General features: G+C 59.7%; 1 protein-coding gene across 2 annotated transcripts; it reads right to left on the bottom strand.

Annotated features, from left to right (window-relative positions):
- Nucleotides 1-71: 71 nt before the first annotated feature.
- On the bottom strand, nucleotides 72-21,779 carry SYNPO (synaptopodin). Of its 2 annotated transcripts, XM_079319798.1 has the most exons (4): nucleotides 21,675-21,779; nucleotides 13,715-14,460; nucleotides 3,387-5,314; nucleotides 72-2,140 (listed from the first exon to the last, which is right to left on the bottom strand). In XM_079319798.1, exons 2-4 carry the CDS (start codon nucleotides 14,187-14,189, stop codon nucleotides 1,373-1,375), a joined length of 3,171 nt encoding a protein of 1,056 aa, XP_079175924.1. In that variant the 5' UTR covers nucleotides 14,190-14,460; nucleotides 21,675-21,779; the 3' UTR covers nucleotides 72-1,372. The 2 variants fall into 2 exon arrangements, with proteins under 2 accessions (XP_079175924.1, XP_079175925.1); XM_079319799.1 differs by lacking the exons at nucleotides 13,715-14,460; nucleotides 21,675-21,779 and adding an exon at nucleotides 11,412-12,129 and having other exon boundaries at nucleotides 73-2,140.
- Nucleotides 21,780-22,227: the final 448 nt, after the last annotated feature.

Below are 22,227 nucleotides of genomic sequence, written 5' to 3'. Positions count from 1 at the left end.
CAGAGCTCTGACCCCTGGGGACCAGGGTGCCCAGCATGGAGGAGGGCTGACCTCTGTGGTGATGTAGCAGCAGCAGGAGGTGACCATGTGGCATGTGTGCCCAGGCCACCTTGGGGACAGATCAGAGCCAGTCTGGGTGGAATAATGGCAGTTTATTTTGTAACTGGGTATACAGTGGTGTGGTGAAGGCAGGTTGTGGTGGCTGCTGGAGTGAGGGTGGGAGATGTGTCCTGGGAATGGGGGGCTGTGTTCCAGGAGAGGCAGCCTGCAGTGTGGAGGAACTCCAAGGACCAGGGTCAGGTTGGCTTCAACAGCATGTCCTGGGGAAAGGGAAGGGATGATGGGCTCCATGAATGGGAATATGCTAGAGCCCTGGCAGCACAAATGCAGCCTCTTTTCCAGTGCTGGTCTCACTGGCCCCAAGGTGTGGGGACACCAACATTCTCAGAATAGCCTTCTGTGCCAACACCTCCTTCAAACCCTCTGCAACTTCTACCTTTTCCTTCAGCCCCTACAGTTCCCCACTTGACCTGGCTGTCACAGCACCACTGGTTCCTGTGTGGACCTCCATCCCACTGGAGTGGGGATGGGGACGTGGTGAACTTGGGTGTGGGGACAGTGACAGGTACAAGGTGGGGGTGTCCCTCTTGGTCTGGGAAGAGTGGGAGGGCATCTGTAAACAGTCCCCTTAACATGGCAATAAATAACTTTGGCTCTTTTTGGTCTCCAGGAAAAGAAGGATTTGGGAGAATTTCTTTGAGAAGGGGTCAAAAGTTTAAAATAAAAATTAAAAATAAAAAAAAGCAGCTAAGAACTAGGGGCCTGGAATTAAGAATTCAATTTTCCTCTCCAAAATCTGGTTTCAGTTGACACCAGGCAAATCTAGATCCTGGGAGAAGCTGGGAGAGGGAGCCTGGTCATGCAGCCTACTTGCAGCAGATGTGCCACCCCAGGGAAGCAGAAATTCAGTGACATCCCGGGATTACACCTGGGAGCTGGGGACAAGGGCTCACGGGGGCCACCAAGCCCATCCCATCCCGGCTGTGCGGATGGGGCCGGCTGGCAGGCAGGGACTGCCGAGGGAGGGGCTGTGGGGGCCGGCTCCCCCTCTCTGCCTGCTCCTGCCTGCTGACCACGCAGTCCTGCCCCGAAAGGTTAGGCTGGTAAAAATAGAGCGGGGCCATGGGACAGCGGACGGGCAGGAGGCACCTGACCCCTCTGGCACACAGAGGGGCCATGGCAGCTCCGAAGGGACAATTTTTTTGGGGACCTCAACCGCGGGGGTCGGTGTATTCCCTGTGGGGAGTGAGCGGGTGGCACCATCTGGGCTGACAGGTGGAGGGAGAGGGTTTTTTGGCTGGGGCTGGCTTATCTAGGAGGTGCAGGGAGCCCCTGAGGGCAGACTCCCCGTCTTCAGCCGCAGGCTGCTGGTCCAGCCCCGGGGACAGAGGTTGAAGCTGTGGATTCCCGGGCTCTTGGTCCCCGAGTCTTCGGAGTCGAGGGAGACGTCCGAGTCCGTCGGGGACCGGGAGGTGCAGCGCTTGGCTGCTGAGCGCCCACCCACCACGGGGGATGGCAGGGGGCTCTTGGGGAGGGGGGACAGCCTGGGCACGGGGCAGCAAGGCGCGCTGGATGGCAGCAGGAGCCGGCGACCCTCTGCCCAGGTGGATCGGGGCATCCCGGGGGAGGCACAGAACTGCGGGCTGCCTGCCCGGGGCGATCGCAGGGGGCTTTTGTGGGTGGGCGGGGGGCTGCCCAGGCTTCCCAGCACGCTGCTGGCAGCCTGCAGCGCCGGCGCTCTCGGCCCCAGCCGGGGCGACTGGGGCAGGCTGGGGGGCCCGGCAGAGTTGGGGGTGAAGGGCCGGGAGCTCTCCAGCCCCACGGCTTTGGGAGAGGAGCTCTTCCTGCGGGCGGCGTTGATGATGTTCCTGGCGAGCCGCGCTTGCATCTGCCGGCTGGCGCGGGGGTCCGCGTCCTGCCGCAGCGGGGACAGGGACCTCTCGCTCCACGGGGGGGACCGGGGGGGCCCCTCATCCAGCTCGGGCACCGAGGCCGGGCTGGCCCAGCCGTCCAGGCTGCCCGGGCGCCGCGCCAGCCGGGGCGTCCAGGTGGGCGACGCAGGGAGGGACGAACGCCTGTCCTGGAGAGGGACAGAGAGCGGGTTAGTGACCCCCACTCGGGGGAACGAAGGGACAGAGCAGGGGTACAGCTGCAGGAAGGTGCCATGATAAGAGTCATGCTGACACAGCCCCACGGGAGCTGCGAATGTCTCCTCGTGCATTACACCCCAGAAATGCATTTACCTTGCAACCCCTCACCGCCAATGAGATCGGAGCAGGCTGAGCCTGCCGTTAATCATCCTTGCCCAAAATAAGTCCCAGGACCTTTCACTACCTGCAGCTTCCTAAAGTCTCCCTCTGGGGGTTGCTCGGAGCCCGCCTTGCACTGCCCCAGGATCCATCACCCAGCGCTGCTCCCCAGACGGCAGGAAAGAGAAGAGCCATGTGTGACAGCGCAGAGAGTGTATTCAGAAAGAAGGGGAAAAAGAAAAACGCAGGAGAAATAAAGCACAGTCAAAAGGCAACTTGGCACCATGGGGAAAGTGGCAAGAGGGTGTGGGCAGAGGCACAGCTGGATGACGAGCCTTGGGCTGAGCTTCACCCAGCAGCCCTGCCCTCATTCCAGCACATCCCCTGCTCCCAGCCGTGCACAGCACTGCCCACCCCAGCTCCAGCACTGAGCACAGGCAGGGACAGGGACCCCCAGTGTCCCTGGGCCCAACACCACTGGCCTCTGCCATTCCCCGAGGGATGCTGTTCTTCCTCCACAGTGAGGAAGCAAACGAGGACAGATCCTGAAGGAGCAACAGAAGAATCAGGAGCAGGCACAGTGAGGCAGAAAGGCAGCGTCCCCTCCAGGTTTGCTTTGGTAGGAGCTGAGAAGAGCCACAGGATAGAAGGGTTGTGGAGGAGCAGGAGCAGGAGAGCTCTGAGAGCTGAAAAAGCTGGAGGCGAGGAAAGGAGGGAGCCAGAGGTGCGATGCTCCATACAGTTCCCAGGTGAGAGAAGAGTAAGAGCAGTCCTGTGGGACAGGAAGGCTCCTGCTGAATCTGGGAATCCTGCAAGCTCTGTGCCCAGTTCCTACTGCCTCCTGGGACTCTACACCTCCTGTTGCACTGGGGGCTCAGCAGCGCCTGTCACCCACTGTCCCAGCGCTGCAACCTCACAACCACTTCTTTTTTCTATTTTCTTTTCTTCCCCCTGCTTTTTTTTCGTGGTTGGTTTGGCTTTTGGCACTCCCATGAGCCGTTAGGGAGGACTCAGCCTAGCACCCCTGTGTTTTTCTCTCTGCCACCACTACTTGTAGTAAAAAGAAGGTTTCCACACCTGCGGCTCGATGCCGGCATTCCTGGTGGAGTAGGAGGGCCGGGGTGCCTGGAAGCCCGCCCTCGCCCGGGGGGGCAGCAGGCGGCACGGGGAGGCCAGCAGCACCTCAGCCGGGGCTCCGGGACTGGCACGGCTCTCGTGGGGCAAGGGCAGAGCCCCAGCGGCACCGGGGAAGGGGCTGGCAGTGGTCTGGCCGGCACTGGGCACCCCAGAGGGATGCCAGACTGGGGAGGGAGGCAACGGAGAGGTCGGGCAGGAGGTTTGCTGGGGATAGGGGTAGGAGTCGGGAAGAGAGGGTCTGGGTGGAGGTACATCCTGGGGCATGGACCTTGCTGGCCCTTTGGATGGGGAGAGGATAAAGAGAGAAGACTGGAGCTGGTAAGGCTGGTGCTTGGAGATCTCCAGCTCCTTCTGGGACACCTCGTTCTCCATTAGGTTGCTGCCATACAGCGATGCAGGAGGGGTTTTGGAGGGCCTGCAGGGACTCTTGGAGGGGCGTCTGGAGACCATGGGTGACAGGTAAGCATTGTTGTCATACTTCCAGGAGGGAGGCAGGGACATGGTGGGCGATGGGGACCGCAGCAGCTCAGGCTGGGAGGGGGCTTCAATGATGAACTTCTCCATCCTGGATTGTCGGCGGGCAAAGAGCTCAGCCCCCTTCCCTCTCGCTTCAGTGAGGATGTGGCTGGGCTGTGGCTTCTTCTTGGGCTGGATAGTGGGAGACTTGAGGCAGGAGGACCACGCCGGAGCATCCTCAGCCGGGGGGAGGTGCTGCACACCCCTGCCTGCGCTGTTGGGGACAAAGTTCGAAGCTTCAGCCCCGAGGGCAAAGGGCTCGTCGTCGGCGCTGGGCTCCCCCTGCTCCTTCTGCTTCTTCCTGCTGTCTGCACTCTGAACCAGGTCCAGCAGGTCGGGGTTGGGGCCCAGCTTCGGCTTCTCCACGAAGGTGAACATCGACTTTCTGCTGGCTCTCCGGGCAGCTGACTCCTCCAGGATCCCTGTTTTGGGCAAGGGGTTTGGTCCGCTCACCCCACAGCCCAGGAGCGGATCTGGCAGCATCTTCTGCTCCTGGGCGGGGTATAGGGCCGAGTAGGCAGGGGGGGAGCGGACACGGGTGAGGGGTGGGGGGCTGCTGAGGGTCTCTGCGTAGGTTGGCGGTGGGGGCAGCTCGGGGGCAGGGTGTTCCTCAGCCGGCTGGGCACTGGCGGGGGATGCCTGGGTGCCGAAGGGTCTGGCCGTGCGGTTCTTCACGGGCTTGGGCTTGGCCAGGGTGAGATGCACCTCGTAGTACTGCCGGCTCTGTGTGCCGTTCTGCTGCTGCCCGGCTGGGGATGCCATCCCTGTGGCTGTCCCCGCTGGTGCGCTGGGCACCTCGCTAGGCACCTCACCGGGCACCTCGCTGGGCACTTGGACGTTCTTCCCCTCCTCGGGGCTCTGTGGCAGGACAAGAGCTGCCGTGCTCGGTCCCGCAGGGGCTCCTGCAGTTCCGAGCCCCTCCATCCTTCTCTCCACCCCGCTGGCCGCTTGCTCCTGCACTCCGATGCCGTTAGTGGCGGCCGATGCCATGTTCTCCTTCAGGTAAACGCTGAGTGGGACCTGCTGGGCTTCAGCAGGAAGCTCCTGGCACGGGGAGGCGTTTGCCAGCATCCCTTCTCCTGGATTGCCAGGCTGCTCAGGCTCCGGCTTCACGCCCTGCCGCTGGCTCTCCTCCATGGCCCCCGGGCGAGGCTGGGGCGCGGGGCTCAGCGGCAGCCCCCCGCCATGCCCGGCCCCCGTCAGCCCCTCCACGCGCTGCCTGCGCCGGTGGAACAGCAGGACTCCCTTGGAGCTGGGGCCGGGCGCCGTGGTGAGCTGAGCCGCGATCCTCTGGCTCCGCGCCTTCGCCTCCTTCAGCTCCTTCTCCGAGAGGCTGGCGCTGCGGGAGAGACCTGGGCAGAGGGGAGAGAGGGATTAGGGCTCTCAGTGGGAATGTGCGGTGTCAGTCCTCCCCGCCCAGGATGACAGCCCTTCCTCTTTCCCTGGCAGGTGGGAGAAGGTAGGAGAGATGCACCGGGAGTGGGGTACACGATCCAGGGGCAACAGGGACCCAGCAGAGCCATCACGAAGATGCTGGGACAGATGAGAAAGCCCAGGGGACACCCAGTGACACTCAGGACGTTTCCACCATCCCACCCCGTATTTCGGCTGGGTTTTGAGCACCCACCGCGCTGACCATATGGGAAAGGAATTTTTCCGAGCGGGTCTCCAGTTGCAGCTCACATGGCTTCGGCCCCCAGCTCCAAGAGGCAGCGGCAGGGAAGAGGCCAGCGTGTATCCCCCAGGCCCTCGCCCCGAATCCCGGCACGCTCAGCCCCGAGCGAGCAGGACATAAACCCGGGACAGCCGGGAGATCTCACAGCAAGGCCGGTGAGCAGCCCTATTGGGGAACTCATGTATGGAACAACACGAGATGGCAGCAGCCGACAGGAGCTGTGCAGCTCCTGCCCAGCTGGACACAGACACGGACACAGCGAGAGGCACCCTCACGCCTCGGGACAGAACACAAGCGCTAAAAGCAATGTGCTAAAAGCCTGGCGAGAGCCCCGCGGCGAGGGACCCAGTGCCGCTGGGCTTCTCCTGCCAAACAAAGGTCAGGGCACCAGCCCTTCCCTAAAACCGAAAGGATGTGGAGCTGCCGGGAATGCATTTTCTCAGAGTGAGCAATTTCCTATGAGCTTGCCCCTACCGAAAGCACCCGTGGGAAGGGCAGAGTCCCCCACCCTGCCGAGACCACTGCTGGGCACACACACCAGTCGACCATCAGCGTCAGCCCCGCACCCAGCAAGGGAGCAGCCCCTCTCCGATGGCACTGCCGGGGCTGCTCTGATGAGCGTCTCTGCTCTGGCCCCAGCAGGGAGGTGGGTGGCCAAAACCGCCCGCTCCCAGCCCTGTTGCTCTTTCCTTCCCATCCCATCCCTTCCCGTCTTCCCTTCCTTCATGTGTTCCTCATTTTCTTGCCTTCTGTGCTGCTTGGGAGTCTTCCAGGATATTTTCAGCAATGGCTCAGCCTACCAGCGAGTGAAAGGGATGAATGACTAAGCCAAATCCTTCCAGCAAGCCCACGGTAAGCAGGAGGGCTGCTGGAAGCTGGGCAACTCCTCTTCCTCACCCTTCATCCCTCCTGCCTCCCTCAGCACCCAGCAAGTCCTTGAACACAGCCGAGGCGAGCAGGATGCCCGGGATGAAGTCAGGCTGCCCGACAGGAGGGTTCTGTCTGGGCAGGGGGCAGAGGAGGCAGAGATGCCAGTGCAAACTCTCCTGGAGACGAGGAGCCCTTCGGCAGCGGCGACGCCGGCGGCGAGTCCCCCCCGGTTCGCGCCCAGCATTGTTTTACGCCCCATTTCTATTTGCTTTGGCGGCGCCTCAGAGCGGGGCCGCTGCTTCCTCCGGCCGGGCTGGCTGGAGGGCGGCCAGCACCGCGGCTCCCGCTCCGCGGGGTCACCCTCGCCGCCTTTATCTCCGAAACGGAGCAGAAACACGGCCAAGGAGCCGTTGAGAAACAAGCCACAGGCTCCAGATGTCTGCGGGTTTCGTGCTCCGAGCGGAGCATCCCCGCTTCCTCGGAGGCCGGGCTGCCTAAGAAGCCGAGCTCTCGGCGGAGCCATTTCGCAGCCTCTTGCTCTTGCTACTGCCTTTTAACAGCAAGAGAGGGGCCCTGGGGGATCTCCTCCGCGCTGGAGGGATGACTCAGCTCTTGGCCAGCCCGTTCCTGCTTGGACTAGCCGCCAGATACGCTCCCGCGTAGCCGGGACCAATACTAGGATTTGCCCACCGGGGTTTTGCCCCTGGGTCTCTCCGTCCTTTGCTGCTGCATGGGCATCACTTCAGGCCATGGTGTGCTGCAGGGTGGACTCCCCCACCTAAACTCCCCTACCTGGAATCCATTTCCATCCATATCCATCCCCTCCAGGTCCCAGCAGCCCCTCTGCCCCTGCCCGCCCAGCACCCCCCCCATTCCTGGGCTGATCCACTGGAAATGAATTCCTCAGGGTACTGCTTGGGGTGCTGAGGGTATGAATTGCTCTTCACATTCAATTTTTATGACACAGATGAAGAGAACTGAAGCCTCTGGCAGTCCAGAGGAAATTGCTGCAGCCTGAGCCATGGGATGAGGTTATTCACCGGGTGCAAGAGCCTTTATCCATCTGCCATAGTGTCTGAAGGGAGTCTGCCACCTGGGGCAGTTTCTGCACCACCTACTCCCCTCCCAGCCCATTCCATCATTCTTCCCTGCCATCTCCTGCCAGCTGGCAGCTCCGGGTGGGCTCTGCTTGGTCCTTTTCCCCAGCCCCAGTCAGGCAGGAGGAAGTTGAATGCACTTAGAATGTCCAGGTGCTGGGGAGAAAGAAAAGGGATGTGGGGCTGAGGGCAGGTAAAGCAGTGCAAGGAGGAGGTGAAAGAAAACCTATCCAAGGGCACTGGGAGCTGGTTTCCACCCACTGCCGTGAGCCCAGTCCAAAATCCAATGGGTGACACCTTTTCTCTCTCTCTCCTTCCTTCCTTCCTTCCTTGAAATATCTCCCCTCTCCAAATATCCCATCTTTTTCCAGGACAACGAGTCCCACCAGCCCTCTTCACTGCCATGTGCCCTCACTGGGCCCACCCTGTGGCCCCTGTGGTCCAGGGGTGCTGGAGAAGGAGGTGCTCCCTGTCATCCTGTGCCCCATGGAGCTCCCAGAGTGCTGACACACACGAGCAGCTCCAAATGCTGTTTTGGTTTAACACATTTCAGCTCTGCCCACAGAAGCCTATAGATCTCTATCTATATATTTATATAGGCAGTTGCTCTGTAGGAATTCCGCTGCTCCAGGGGTGACTTCCTGAACATCCCCCAAGTGCAGGGCTTAACAGCTTCTTGCCAAGCTGTCAGTCATCCTTCCCACAGCCTGTACAGTGCTCTCTCCTCCAGAGCGAGGATGACGAAGGTGATGAAAGGCATTTTTGGTGCTCTCACTTCCTGGACAGATGGGAGAAAAAAATTCCTTCCATCTCAGCTTTCCATGCAAAGGATGGATCCCCCTGAAGGGTGCTAAAACAGGATGTTGGAAGTCCAGCCAGGAAAGGCTGGAATCACCATCTGACCCCAAATAAAGGTGAAGAATGTATCAGTCATGGCTTGTGACCCATCCTGTCCTAAGATGGACTCTGAGAGCTGAAATAGGATGAAGATTTGGCCTTAAATTGCAGTTTGCTGAACTGACAAATTCAGTGAAAGTTGCTGGTCTTGACATGGCAGGGATGCCACAGGAAGGAAAACAGTAACTTGGAAGCTGTTCCTGGTGAGAAATCCTTGTATGCAGAGGAGAAGAGGTACCCAAGTCTTAACGGGACCTGCAGGATGCAGCAGGTCATGTGAAATCTTGGAGTCAGAGCTGGCAGGTGACTCCAAAGCCTTCAGTTTGGGCTCTGTCCCTGGCCTGCTCCAGGTCTGGATGCTCAGTTATCCCAATGCTGCAGCACAGCTTGGCCATGCTCAGGGAGTCCTACCAGACCACCCCCCAACAGAGCACTTACCACCCAGAACCAGCAGGCACTTTTCCCCATTTCCAAGTATTTCTCGGACTTCTTTAGTCAATCCAAATGGTGCCTCTTGCTGGGAAAATCCCATTGGCAAAACCAAGAGTGAAACCAAGACAAACCCCGTTTCCAGAGGGACACCTGACACGAACCCTGGTGCACATACACAGGCAGGCAATGCTGGGGAGAGGAGATCCAGCGTTTTCACCCAAACATTGAGGACTTTGGACACTGAGGAAATGTAAGCAGGTTTTTTGGCAGAGCAGCAAGCTGGCCCCTTGCCCCAGCTACAGCTGTGCAGGATTTTTGCAATGCGTACCAACTCACACACATTTAAATCAGTGCACACATTTTTCTCCAGCTCCCAGTTATCCCAAATAATCTGCAGCTAGGAAAACACAGAGGGTAGCACAGACAGGCAACTGAGCTAGCTAGAAACGGATATGATTCAAACATATGGATAGAAAGATGATAATTTTCTGCCTCATTCCCAGCTTCCAACCCTCCTATGCCCCAGTTACAAAACTCCATGAAGTTCTTATCTGTGCTGGCCCTGCAGCCCCAAAAAGACCTGGCTCAAGTGGTGGCTGCTGTGGTAGGATCAACCTTGCCTGCCTGGCAGACGCTCTGTGCTGGGCCTCTCCACACGGGCGCCTTTGCCAGTGATAAAATGTGGCACAGCGAGAAAATTCGTTGCGCTTGCAAGTTTTCCCTGAGCTCTGTTCACAGGGGCTTTGCTGGATTTGGAGCTGTTTGCCTCCCCACGCTCCTCCCGGTACTCAGCACCCAAATTGTGCTGAAATGGCCCCACAGTCTCCAAGCAGCAAGTCCTGGGGCACCCAATTCCCACTCAGGGGGAGGAAAAGGGGTTGGTGGGGATTAAGTTCAAACGGGGGCTGTCTGCCCCTGTCCATCCCCAGTTCCCAGGGGGAGTGCAGAAGCAGCCCCAGACCCACATGTGTCTGCTCTGGGGAAGAAGAAGCTGTTGTCACCACACAGGTGGAGGCAGCACCTTCCCCAGCTGGCTAAAATCAAGCTTTATCTTCGGAAAAGGTGGGTGGAGTAGGGCAGTCCTACCCCAAACAGCCCTGCATTCATCCACCCCGCTCACAGCAGAGCCAGCCCGTCCCAAGCCGGGTACCACGGGGACTCCATCCTGCCTGGACAGTGCGTCCCACCCCACTGTGCCCAAAGCTGCTGGAACTCGCTGCGACCCGTCCTGGGCCGCAAGGTCCCGGGGGCAGCCCCGCCGGGCTGGTGCCCCGAGCCAGCGGCGCTGGCCTGGCCGCAGAAGGTCAAACGGCTCGGAGTGTCCCTGTGGGGTGGGCAGAGCGGGGAGGGCAGCGGAACGAAACGGAGCCTTTGCCTATCCCTTGCACAATCCGTAAAGGATCCATCCCGCTGGCTGCCAAGCCGAGGCGCAGACCGCGTGTCCCAGCATGGGTGGCATCGCCAGGGGAGGTCACGTCCCCGACGCAGGGGACAGGGGACAGGGGACATCGCCTGGGAGCTGAGAGGTGCGACCCTGCGAGCCCCGAGAAGGATCCTCCGTCCCTCCACATCCCCACCGTCTCCTCTCTGTGCGTCCCGCGACCCACATCGGAGCCGGGTGCCGGCACAGGGAACCGACACCTGCCCCGCTCATTCCTGGAGACAAACCCCGCTCAGCCCCGGCTGTGGGCGCCCCATCGCCCACCCTTCGCCCACCATCGCACCCACGGGATTTCTGGGCATGCACTCCCGGACCGTTGCGTATCCCCTGCGCGCTGCCATCCCCGGCACCCGGACACCCCCAGACCCCAACACCCCCTCTGCACGCCCCTCCGCGTGCCCACACACCCTCATTCCCCCGGCACTTCTGCAATGGCACCCCCCGGCCCCGCCCGGACCCCCCGCTCCCTGCCCCCCTACCCCTCCAGCCCGGCCGTACCCGCGGTGCCGGGTGCCGGTGCCGCCTCCCCGCGCAGCCCGACTGCACCGGGGAGGAGGCGGCGGGCAGGAAAGTTGCGGCAGCTCCGCCCTCGGAGCGGGCCCGGGGGGGCGGCGGGCGGGGGCCGGGGCCGGGGGGTGGCGGGTCCCGCCGGCACTGCCCCTGCCCCAGCTCCAGTCCCCCCGACAGACCGACAAACCGGACGGGACGGGTCCCCCCCGCCCGGCCACTCTGGCAGCCGCCCCGTCGCTCCCGGTGTTTCTGCTCCACTGCTTCTCGTCCTGGCTGGGTTTGCCCCTAGACCGCTGCAGGGGGGGAGAAACTTGGACATCCCCTTACTCAGCCCGGAGCTTCCCCTTACCCAGCTCCCCTCATCCCCTTCCCGGTGCGGGGCATCCCCTTTTCCCGTTCTGGGGCTTCCCTCTCTTCCAGCCGTGCACGTTCCCCTTAACAGTCCTGAGCATCCTCTTACCCGTCCGGGGACACCCCCTTACTCAGCCCTTCACCCTTTTCCCCTCCTCCCCCCCGCAGCACCTTACGTTTCAGACGCTGCTGGGGGTGTGGGGCCTTCCCTTTCCTCAGGTTTCCCCCGTGCCTAAAGTATTGAGGCTCTTGGAAGAAGGCAACATCCAGAGACAAAAATCCAGCACCGGTGTCACTGCTCTGGGAACCTCCAGGAGACAGCACTGAATCCCCTCTGCCAGGGGTGGTCTGCTCCCAGTCACAAGGGAGCCACAGTCCAGAGCAAGATGATCCCTGGGGAGGCAGCATCACCTCCCACCTCACCACCCCGCTGGTGCTGCCGAGCTCCCTGGCTGCAGCTGAGACCGGCCTCTCCCGTTTCCCGTGCCTGTCCACACCTCAGGATGAGCTCTTGGCTTGATTTTTTTGCCTTTCTAATTTCCTTTCTTCCTGCCCCTCCGTACTTTTTTGTGCTTTCCTGGTTTTTTGAGGGAGCCTGGCGCTGGCTCTGCAGCCCCCAGGGAGCGAAACCTTTCATTTATTTGCACACCAGACAGAGAAACCAGTCCTGCCTCCTGCATCTCCCAGCCGCTGCCTCTACCCGGGGCTGCTGCGCTCCCCCGCCTGCCCTGAGAGGTGCCAGCCAGCCGGGGCCGCCCTGCCGGATGTTTGAGAGCAGCCAGCCTGGCCTTGGGCTGCTGGATGGCGACCAAAGGGCCACCTGGGACCCGCCCGGGTGGGTCCACACAGCTCAAGGTGGGGCACCCGTTGGGCTCCCGGCTCCCAGGGCTAGCCCTGCACCACTCTGGGTGTGGATGGATGCACCCTCTCCTCCTGAAGGAGCTGGAAGAGGTGGGGGTTCCTGCACCCCTAGATAGCTGAAGAGAAGAGGAGCAAATCCCTGACATCTCCCAGGAATGCTCCTGCAAACAGGAACAGCCCTAGTGCCACTTGTGAGGACACCTGCCCTTTCCTCTCACCTGTGCTGAACCAAACCTCTCTTTCCCAAACCTGCAGGCCTTTTGCAAGGTCCAGAGCTGCTCCCAGCTCTCAGGACCCTCAGTGACATCCTGCCTGGAGGCTCTGGAAAGTCTGACGGGTCCTGCAGGCAGTGGCTGGTGGTGATCTCACTTGGAGGGGGAGGAAACGGGACAGACAAACTCTTTCCAACAAACCTGTTGAGTTACTTTAAAATTCCAGCCTGGCAGCAAAAGTGCTGGATGGTGGAGGGGATTAGGAAAATGCTGAGCCTGGACAGAGTCAGGCCTGACCTTTCCCCACCACAGATCTGCCATCCCAGAGCAGTGAGAAATGGGAAGACTATTTGGGTCCATCTGGTTTGTGTGCTGAGCCCTGAAACACGATGCTGCTGGGGCAGCTGTGAGCCAAAGGGCTTGGCTGAGCTTCCCACCCTGTGTCCCATCCAGGAGCTGCTGGTTTTGAGGATGCCTGACACTGCAAAAAGGCAAGGAGTGGATTCTGGACACCGGGTTCATGTCAAACATCCCAGTCAGTCCCACCCCATCCCACCCAGTCCTGGGGGCTGCCTTGGGAAAACCAGGCTCTGAACAGAGCAGCAGCATCCAATAACACCATCCTGTGGGGACAGGGACACACCTGCCTTGGCACTGGGGGCAGCTGAGATAACAGCTGGGCAGGAGCTAAATAGAAAGAAGGGTGGAAGTGGGGTTTAAAGATGGGTCCAATGCCTGTAAGAGGAGGGGTTCTGTGGGGGCATCTCCCACAGGAAGGTGGGGCAGTCCAGGCATGGCAGCAGCCCCAGTAACCCTAGATATGAACCCGTATTTGTGTCTCTGTGGCTGAAGGGACAGCTGTGGGCAGAGAGGAATAGCTGTGGCACGGGGCTGTGAAGTGAGGCGATGGCAGAGCATTGTACAAACCAACCAGCCTGAAATAAAGAGCTTAGTTTTTAAACCAGGGACTGACAAAAATGGCCCAAAGCCATGTGAGGGATTCTTAGCCATCCCCAACCAATGGAGGAGAGGTGTCCCTGTCCCAGACAGTGCCACAGGAGCCAGTCCTGCTCACTCCTGGGCAGGATCCCACCAAGCCCCATGGCCAGAGTGAGGGCTGGGAAGTCTGTCCTGTTCATGCCCCACTTAGGGATGGGTTGAGTTCCTGCAGACAGTGGGAACCCGCCTGCTGCCTTCCCACCCCCCTCCTGAGAAAAGCCACAGATTCCTCCTTATTTTTAAGGCCAGAGAGATCATCTCAAGCTAAATTAGTCCCAGCAGCTCTGCTGGAAACCTGGGACCTCTAACCCAGGGGAAGTCCTGCCCTGGGAAGAGCTGGGTGTTCTCACCAGGAGCACAGTAATGCCTTTCTGAGGGGGACAGTGGCCAAAGGGGGTTTCTCTTACCTGTTTTCCTTGGCTCAAAGTCAGGGTCAATGAGGACCCGTTGGATCTTCACCACTTTCCACTCCTGGCTGGGGTTGCTCATGGGGCTGTCTGCTGTGAGGGGCAGCTCAGGGGCAGAACCAGGGCACCTGAGGGGGACTGCAGGCTCCTCCACCAAGGCCAGGCTGCTGCCATTCAGTGGGGGCTGTGGTGCATCCCCACTGAGCCCCCTGGGGTCCCTCTGGCAGCTGCCACTTGATTTCCCTCCCAGCAGTCCCATCTGTGCCTCCTGCTCTCCTGGCTCAGAGGCTGGAGCATCCCAGAGCTGATGGCAGCTCTGCCCCCCTCTGCTCTCCCTCTCCTGCCAGCAGCCTCTGTCCCCCTCAGTGTCCCCCTTGGCTGTCCCACAGACACAGGGGGGCTGCTCAGCCTTGCCAGGCATGGGGCAGCTGGCCTGGGGGTGGAGGCAGAACTGCTGGAGCCTTGTCCTCAGCATCTTCACTGATTTTCTTCACTGACACTCCACGGCCTTTCCAAACAGCTCTGCATGACCTGGAGGATGGATCCTCCCTCACAGCAGGGGCAGCCACATGCCAGGCACGAGCTCAGCTTTACTACTCTTGCAGGAAGGAAGATCAGGCACGTTGCCACTGGAGCAGGCAGGTTTTGGAGACTCAGATGGAGGGATGTGTCCACGGGAGGCAGGCCAGCAAGGAGGATTTTTCAGGAATTTCTCTTTTCCAGGGAGAGGACCAGCATCCAGTGACCTGTGTAAAGGGAAGGAGGAGCATTGAGGATGCTTGTGCTTGCACTGATTCCCTATGGCCACAGACCATAGCTCAGCCTGAACTCCAGCTCCAGCACTGCTTCCCATGAAGGACCCCCTGAGGTGCAAAACCCATTTGGGAATGCCCCAAAACCAACACTGTGCTCAACACCCCAGCACCCTTGTCCACCCATCCTCACCCTGAGTCAGCACCCGTGGCCAGAGCCCTGTGCCTGACTCCCCTGGCTTTGGCAGCCCAGATGGGGCTGTGGGCACCCCCGTTAGTGGAGAGGCTGGGGCACCACTGCTCTGGAGCTGGGAGTGTTCAGTGAAGAAGCAAATCCCTGAGGATGTTGCTCAGAGTTACCAGGAACAAAAAAGGAAAATTTCCAGCATCCAGCTAAACTGTGTTTAACCATTGAGTGACTCAGGCAGCATCAGGACAAGCGCAGACAGACCCACTTCCCTCCTGCCAAGCACAAATCCTGTCGGGATGACAAACCCACGCACCAACACAGACGAGTTATCAGCTGGGAGAGGGGGATGTCATCACTCCCAGGACAGGATATAGGTTATAGTGTACGGAAATTCCTGAGTCCTTCGCTTGCACAGCATCACCCAGCCCTGCTCAGAGCAAGGCTGGTCCTGGGAAGCTCCTTCTGAGGGACCCACAGCACATGGACCATGATGGATTTCCCAACCTAACAGCCAGCTGAGGAGGAAGAGGGGTTTCTGCTCATCCCAAACCCCTCCCTGAGTTACTGCAAGGTTTTTATTCAGTGAAATAAGAAAAAGCACCAGGTCAACATCACAGGTTAAGCTCTGGCAGGAATACACCCTGCAGCTTCCTCAAGGCTCACACAGCTTCTCTGGAAAACTTTTCCTGTCCTTAGCAAGGTTATTTTGGAAAAGAAAGCAGATTAGAAAGCAGGCACTCGGGCATTTCCCAAACACAAGGCTGCATTTTTTGGAGAACGCCCAAAGGAAATCTTCTGCCCTTTCTGAAATTCTTCCTCCTGCCTCTCTCTGCTGTAATTATTCAGCACAGATTTGCAGAGAGAACCTGAGGAGAAAATGTCGATTTTTTTCTCTAAAAGGAAATTTCACCCTCATCTTTACGTAATTTGGGGGATCAACAGTTGCAGGAAGCCACCCACATCTTTCCTTAGAAACATGGCAAGGAGGGAACTGGCTTATCTCAAAAGAGGACAAAGAGACCATTGCCAAAAATAGCCCCAGGCCAGCCTGGGTCGGCAGAGAATCTCTCAGGGTGGATCTGCATCTCCCCAGTCCCACTCCCTCACCCTATCCCTAGGGAGCAGGCTCCTGGGGCAGCACAACTCATGTCCATCCTACCCCAGAGCTGCCTTAGTTTGCTGGAGGAGCTGGTACCTCGCTGAAAACCATCTTCCAGAGCCGCCCCCTCCCATTCGGGAGCGCTTTCCACACACCGGCATCTCCTGGGAGTGGCGCCCACGCCCCGGTGCTCCCCAGGCAAACCCTTCCCTGGTGAGACCCTGGTGTTCCCTGGGGACACACTGCTGGAATGGGGCCGCCCACAGCACTGAAATACTGAGCCAAGCATCTGCTGCCTCTCTGGGGGCCAGTCTGAGCCTAGCACAGCAGTGGGAGAATGGTGGCAGAGGGTGGAGAGCAGCCTCCTTCCCCCCAGGACACAGCTCCCGGGCTCTACAGCAGCACAGGAGGGGAATATTTATGAGTGCCATGGATCTCTAGCAAAAGCTGCTGGGCTGATCCTGGATGTTGGAATACCAGCCAGGTAGGATGTGCATATATGCCTCGGGTGCATCACTGCACTGGCAATGGCAAGCAGCAACACCAGCCAGAGCCACAAAGCCAGGCTGAGAGAGCCCCCATCTGCAAACAAAGGCTGCAAAGAGGGTGAGGATCATTTCGGGCACCATTTCAGGAGTGCAGCTCCAGAGAACCAGTGCCCAGCTCAGTCCCAAGGAGCAGCTGCTCACCGTGCCCATCTGAGAGGCTCCTCATGCTTCCTGATGGAAACACGTCCCTACGAGAAGCTGCAAAACGGCGCTGGGGAGGGAACAACAACAATAAAAAATCCTTCAATTCACAAAGTGCTGAAATCTGGCAGCAAGGAGACCTTTTGCTTAACTTCTCTTCCTGCCCACTCGCTGGCGAGTGATGCACAGCCCCCCCACCTGCCTTTCTCACACCCTGTCACCCTCCCCTCCCCGCTATTGAAAAAGGAAAACTAAAGTTAACTTTCCACATCCCACACAAATATTTTTGGCAGGCGTTGCTGGCATTCAGGCTGCTGAGCCCGGGGGAGACAGGGTCTGCAGAAAGTCTTCATCTCCATCTGCTCCAAGCACCCAGCTGGGGGTGTGCAGTGCCTGGGCTGGTCTGTCCCAGACACACCACAGGGGCAGGAGGTGGCACAGCTGTAAAAAAAGGGGGAACACCTCCAGGAGAGCCCTGGGGACCGCGAGTGGCCCAGCCACGGGAGGGCCATGAAGTGGTGCGGCAGATTCACACCCAAACTTTGGCTCTGTCCCCGCTTTCCCGTGTTGTTCTCAGCCACATCCCTGCCCCACGCTGGGTTTTCATCACCATGAAACGAGCCGGGAAGGGGTGTGAAAGCTGTCCCCAGCACAGCGGGGCTCTCGGGTTTCCCCGGGTCAGGCAGCGGGTCGCTGTCACTCAGGCAGGACCCTGCTGCCCAGACTCGCAGTCCCCAGCTCCAGTCACAAGATCGGCCCAGTCTCTTTCCAAAATAGCCCAGCCGCAATGTATACATCTGGGGAGCTTTACACCTCCCCTGTGCCAGCAGCTGAATGTCCCCTCAGGGGAGCTGGGCACCTTCCTTCTCCACGTGGCTCCTTCTTCCCGTGGCCCTTTTCCTCAGGGGCACCACAGGCAAGGAGACTGGGTGGCTGCATCCCCCAAGGGCAGCCCCACATCCCTGTGCTTCTGTGAGGGAGCACTGCCCTCACAGCGATACTGGAGACACCTCGGTGTCACCCAGCAGCATTTGGCTGCCCTGTGTGCAGACACTCTCCCATCTGCTGCAATCCAATATCTCTCCCAGCTCCCTGGATACCTGGCCAGGACAGCTGAGCTGTGTGCTGGGGGAGGCACAGCCCAGCTGCCTGTGGGGTGATGTCCCTTACACAAGGACCCCACTGCTAAACCCCAAAACTCTGCATGGCTGGGGACAGTGTGGTGTCTCCTGTGCCACCCCAATATCCTTCCACGGGAGAGCAAGGCTGCTTACATCCAGCAGGGAATGAAACAACAGGGACACAACTGGGCTGTGCAGGATGGAGGGAGGGAAGCCTTCCCTGGCAGGGACCAATTCTCAGGGAAGGGGCACAAGGAAAGCGGGATGGATGTGATTGTTTCCCTTGGCATGACAAGGGCTGCCTGCTCCCTGAGGAGCAGGACCTGGGAGTGTGCACAGGGATGGCAATGTCCAGACAGGGATGGCAATGTCCAGACAGGGATGGCTGCATCCTGGCTCCTGCAGGCGAGCCCAGGGCTGGCAGCCACAGCAGCAGGCAGCGTGCTGGGGAAAACAAAAGCCTTTTGCAGCGCTGATTTACTACCTTGACGGAAACCGGGATGGAAAAAACAACATTCCTGAATGCCTGTCCCCGTGCAACCCCTGCAGTCCCAGCACCCCAGCCTGCCTGCGGGGACACGGGCTGCTGGTCCCGGCAGGTGGGTGCCCTGTGCCCTCATTCCCTGCCCGCAGCTGGTGGGGAGAGGCAGCGGGAGGAATGCTGGGGATGAGCACGGGGGATGCAGGGCACCAGGGGAGAGGTGGTGATTAAGCAGTGAGCGAAGCAAGGGAGGAGGAGGAGGAGGAGGAGGAGGAGGATGACAGTGGCATCCCGGCCAGCTGGACCGTGTCCCCTCCCTCTCCACCCCACGCTGGAAGGAATGGCTGGATGTGGGCTGATCATATCCCTCTGAACTGTTGCATGCCTCCTCAAGCCAGCCCTGGGCTTGTCCCTCCGGGTTCAGGGAGGAGTGGAGCTCTCCCTGGGCAGCTGTCCTGGAGCAGGGGCTCCCAGGCACTGAGAAGGGCTGGAGAGCAGGATGGGGAGCTGAGCAAAGTGATGCTGGCCCCTTGGAGGGCAGCATGGTGCAGGCCGGGCTGAACTCAGGGGAAAATGCATTTTGTACCCTGGCACAGCCATGCCAACCCAGCCTCAGGGGGTGTTTGCCCCACTCTGCTGCCCCCATTCCCACGGGGGTTTTGGTCAGGCTTTGGGGCTCAGCACACCCACTCCACTCCTCCCATTGCTCAGCCCAGTTCCAGCCCCAGTCTGGGGGGCTCCAAGAAACCCCGATTCTCCACAGGGATTTGCATCCATCCAACATCAATGTTTGCGCTCCAGCCAAGCAACACTGATCCTGCTCTGCCCTCCTGGCTGGGTTCAGAAGTGAGTCTACCTCTTCCTGTCATCCCTGAGGGGCCCATCTGACCTGGGGGTCCCAACCAGACAATCCTGGGAGCTGCCCATGCCCTGGCTGCATGACAGCCCCACGCAGGGCAGGTCCCAGCCTGTCCTGCCTTTGCTCAGTTTGAACCCTGACCCCAGCTCCAGCTGCTGCATTCCAGGGAATGAGGACAGCCCCAGTCTGGCTCTTACAGCTGCCTGATGCCTTTCTCAGTGCAGTTTTGGGGAGCAAAGTACCAGGTTTGCCATGTCCCACCAGCTCAGCCTGATGCAAGCCTGAGTGTCACCGGGGGGGTGGCCATCCTCAGGGACCTCTGGCTCCCACTGCTGTGGGACAGGGGGGTCAGCTGGAGCCTCAGCAGATCACTGCAGGAAGCCAGGGATGAAACTGCAGCCTTTTCAAAGCTCAAATTAAATGCAAAAAACAGAGAGGTTCAAGAGGGAAGATGAACTGAAAAATCAAGCTCTGGTCAGTGTGGCACAGCTGTCCCCAGGACTGGCACCACCACGGCTGCAAAGTGAACTGGATTGGCAAGCCAGGTTCTGTCAGCTTTTGGCTCCACACATCCCTGTCTGCCCGGGGCAGCTCACCTTCATCACCCATCCTGCAGGAACATCCTGGCTGTGCAGCCACTGGCTCTCAGGCACAGCAGGTCCCACACCCAGATTTCCCCTGAGAGCTCCAGCAGCAGCTGCCAGAGGGAGAGAAGGGAGGGCGGGCTGGCACAGTGGCGCCTTCACGCATTTCCCGAGCAATACTGATGCACATTTCCTGGGAGAGGAATGAAGGAACTCTCACTAAACCAAATTCTGCTCCTGGAGGCAAGCACTAGGGGGATGGGGTCACCCCTGGATATCAGATGCCTGTTGGTGGCTTGGTTGTGCCAAAACCAGTGTTGGATGGGGAGGAGAGGGCAGCCTCTGCAATGACTTGGGGTTTACCCTGCAGTGGGACTGGAATTCATCCACAGCCATGAGATGAGTGGGATGAACTTTCTGGCAGTGGAGTTATGGCTCATCCTGCAGCCTCGCTGGCCCCAGGGAGCTCAGCCTCAGCAAATATAAAGCACAAGACAGCAACTAATCAGAAAACCCCACAGGGGCTCGAAAATCCAGTTTAAACAACCTCTGAGCATTCAGGGCTGCCCCAGCTGGGACAACTGACAGTTGGAGCATCTCAACTCCTCAGGGTTCAAACCAGGCTGAAACACTTCCCAGGTAATCCTGGGGACTGGCACAGCCACTGCTGATTTCACAGCCCTGTTTGACATTGTCACAACCCAGGTCCTCCTGAACAGACAAACGAGGGGCCGTGACCTGGGGCTGTCAGGATCAGGGCACACGACCTGCCAGGGCAGAGATCCAAGGTCAGTAGCAGACCTGACAGCTCAGCCAAGGTTTGCTGAGCCCAGCAGCTCTGTCCTCCCCACTGTGACCCCACAACCACAACCTCCAGGCATCCCTGAAGCCCTAAAGCTCTCTGAAGAACAGAACTGTGCTGCTAAGAAACAAGGAGCAGCTCCCTGCTGCCTCTCAAACTTACAGCCCTGGCCAGTGTCTTGGCCCCCAGCTCTGACCCAGGGAGGGGATGGGAACTGAGAGCAGAGATGAGTGCACACAGCCTGGGAGCTGCCAGGACCAGAATAAAGGACATTTTAATGGCACAGTGATGGAGTGCACACAAATACAGGGTTTGGCCCCTCTGAGCCCCACGGGCAGCGCTCGGGTCTGTCCATGGGAAACAAAGAGCATCCCGGGGAAGGGAGTGTTTTCTTTCCAGACCAGGAAAGCAGCCAAACCCCAGCACATGCCCATTCCCAGGCCTTGGCCTCAGCAGCACAGCAGGCTGGTGGCCTTGGGACACGAAGTCCTTTCCCATCTAGCTCACCCAAGGCTGAGAGCCTAGCCAGTCCAGACGAGGCAGGAGGGCAGCCCTGCTCTGCCGAGGCTCCAGGGGTCCCTGAGGCCAGGACACGACCACCACCTCACTACTCACAGGGGTCCTCGAGCATTTTGGGATGAGGCTCTGTGTGTCTGGCTCTCCTTCTGGCAGAATTGCTTGTGCAGTAGGAATAAACATGCCGAGGACACATCCAAGCCAGTGCAAACAGCCCCTGACCGAGCTGCTCTCTCCCAACACTGTTTTTCTTTCTCTGCTTTTCCTCTCCTCTCTTAACCCCTTCAGGAGCCCAGGGGACCTGTGCCGGCAGCCCTAGGAGCTGTTGGAGCCAAACCCCATGAAACCCCGGGAGCCTGACCACGAGGAAGGGCTGAGACACCAATAATGAAGTTCCAGGGTCCCCCCAGAGCACAGAGCTGGTTTTGCTGCCCTCAAGTCAGTCCCCTGACTGTTTCTCCCCCCCCCCCCCCACTCTTCTTCCCTCTGCTCCTTTCACCCCTACACAGCTCATCCTTTCTCCAACAGCTCCGGAGGGTCGTGGGGAAAAGGGCTGCTCCCACTCCCAGCGCCCTGCTCACGCAACCAAGCACAGAATGTTGGCACGGGAGCACCTCATTCTGGGCAGAACGGAGGAGCCAGGAGATACCCAAAGTGAGGAAAGCACTCCAGGGAAGCCCACCTCCACCCTCGGCTCTGCCGGGAGCCCCCTCCATCCTGCCACACAAACACACGTGTTTGTGTCCTGTGACACCGCTGTGTCCCCATGGTCACCCCGAGCCATGCCCAGCCAGCATCCCGCTGGGATGGCCGCGGAGCACAGCGCACCTCCGGTGAGCCCGGGATGCTCGCACTCACCACGCTCACCTCTTTCCCTTCCCCTTTTCTCCCGTGGGGAAGTAAAGCTGGCTGCTTTCCATGTGCTCCGGCTGAGCCCGGAGGAGGTCACGTCCCCGCTGCCCCGCCGTGCCCGCCCGGGTCCCGGCCGGGAGCTGGGCTCGGCAGCGCCCGGGATCCTCGCCTGCTCCGCTCCAGCCGCGCGCAGGGCAGGGAGAACGCGGGGAGAGGGGAGGGAGGAGGGGAGGGGGGAAATGAAACTTTAATAGCACAGAGCCCCTTTTGTTTCCCAGCATATGGGATATTTCATACATGCTGAAGGCATTAACCACCTATATTCTTCAAGCGCCGGCGGCGGCTGGGAGCGCAGCCCCGCGCCCAGCTCGGGGACAGTGTCTGTCCTGGGGGGCTGCAGGCTGCAGCAAGCAGCCTCTCTGCCCTGGCACCCCTCCCTGGAAGCGGGGACACCCTAAATTATAGCCTGGAAAACTGCTGCGTTTCACTCAGGTTCACCCCCAAAAGAGAACCAAACCCCCAAACTCGAGGCCAAGAAAGGGATGACCCTTTCCCTGTTTTTTGGATG

Source organism: Erithacus rubecula (genome assembly GCF_903797595.1).
Source record: "Erithacus rubecula genome assembly, chromosome: 16".
Taxonomy (NCBI): Eukaryota; Metazoa; Chordata; class Aves; order Passeriformes; family Muscicapidae; genus Erithacus; species Erithacus rubecula.
Note: the sequence above shows the minus strand (reverse complement) of the source record. Positions and strands in the feature narration are given on the sequence as shown.

Excerpts from the sequence above, each read along its gene's own strand:
- SYNPO (XM_079319798.1), bottom strand. The coding sequence starts at position 14,189 with ATGCTGAGGACAAGGCTCCAGCAGTTCTGCCTCCACCCCCAGGCCAGC. Across the intron at positions 5,315-13,714 it reads CTTTGAGCCAAGGAAAACAG|GTCTCTCCCGCAGCGCCAGC; the intron begins GTAAGAGAAACC and ends CCCTCTGCCCAG. Across the intron at positions 2,141-3,386 it reads ATGCCGGCATCGAGCCGCAG|GACAGGCGTTCGTCCCTCCC; the intron begins GTGTGGAAACCT and ends GTCCCTCTCCAG.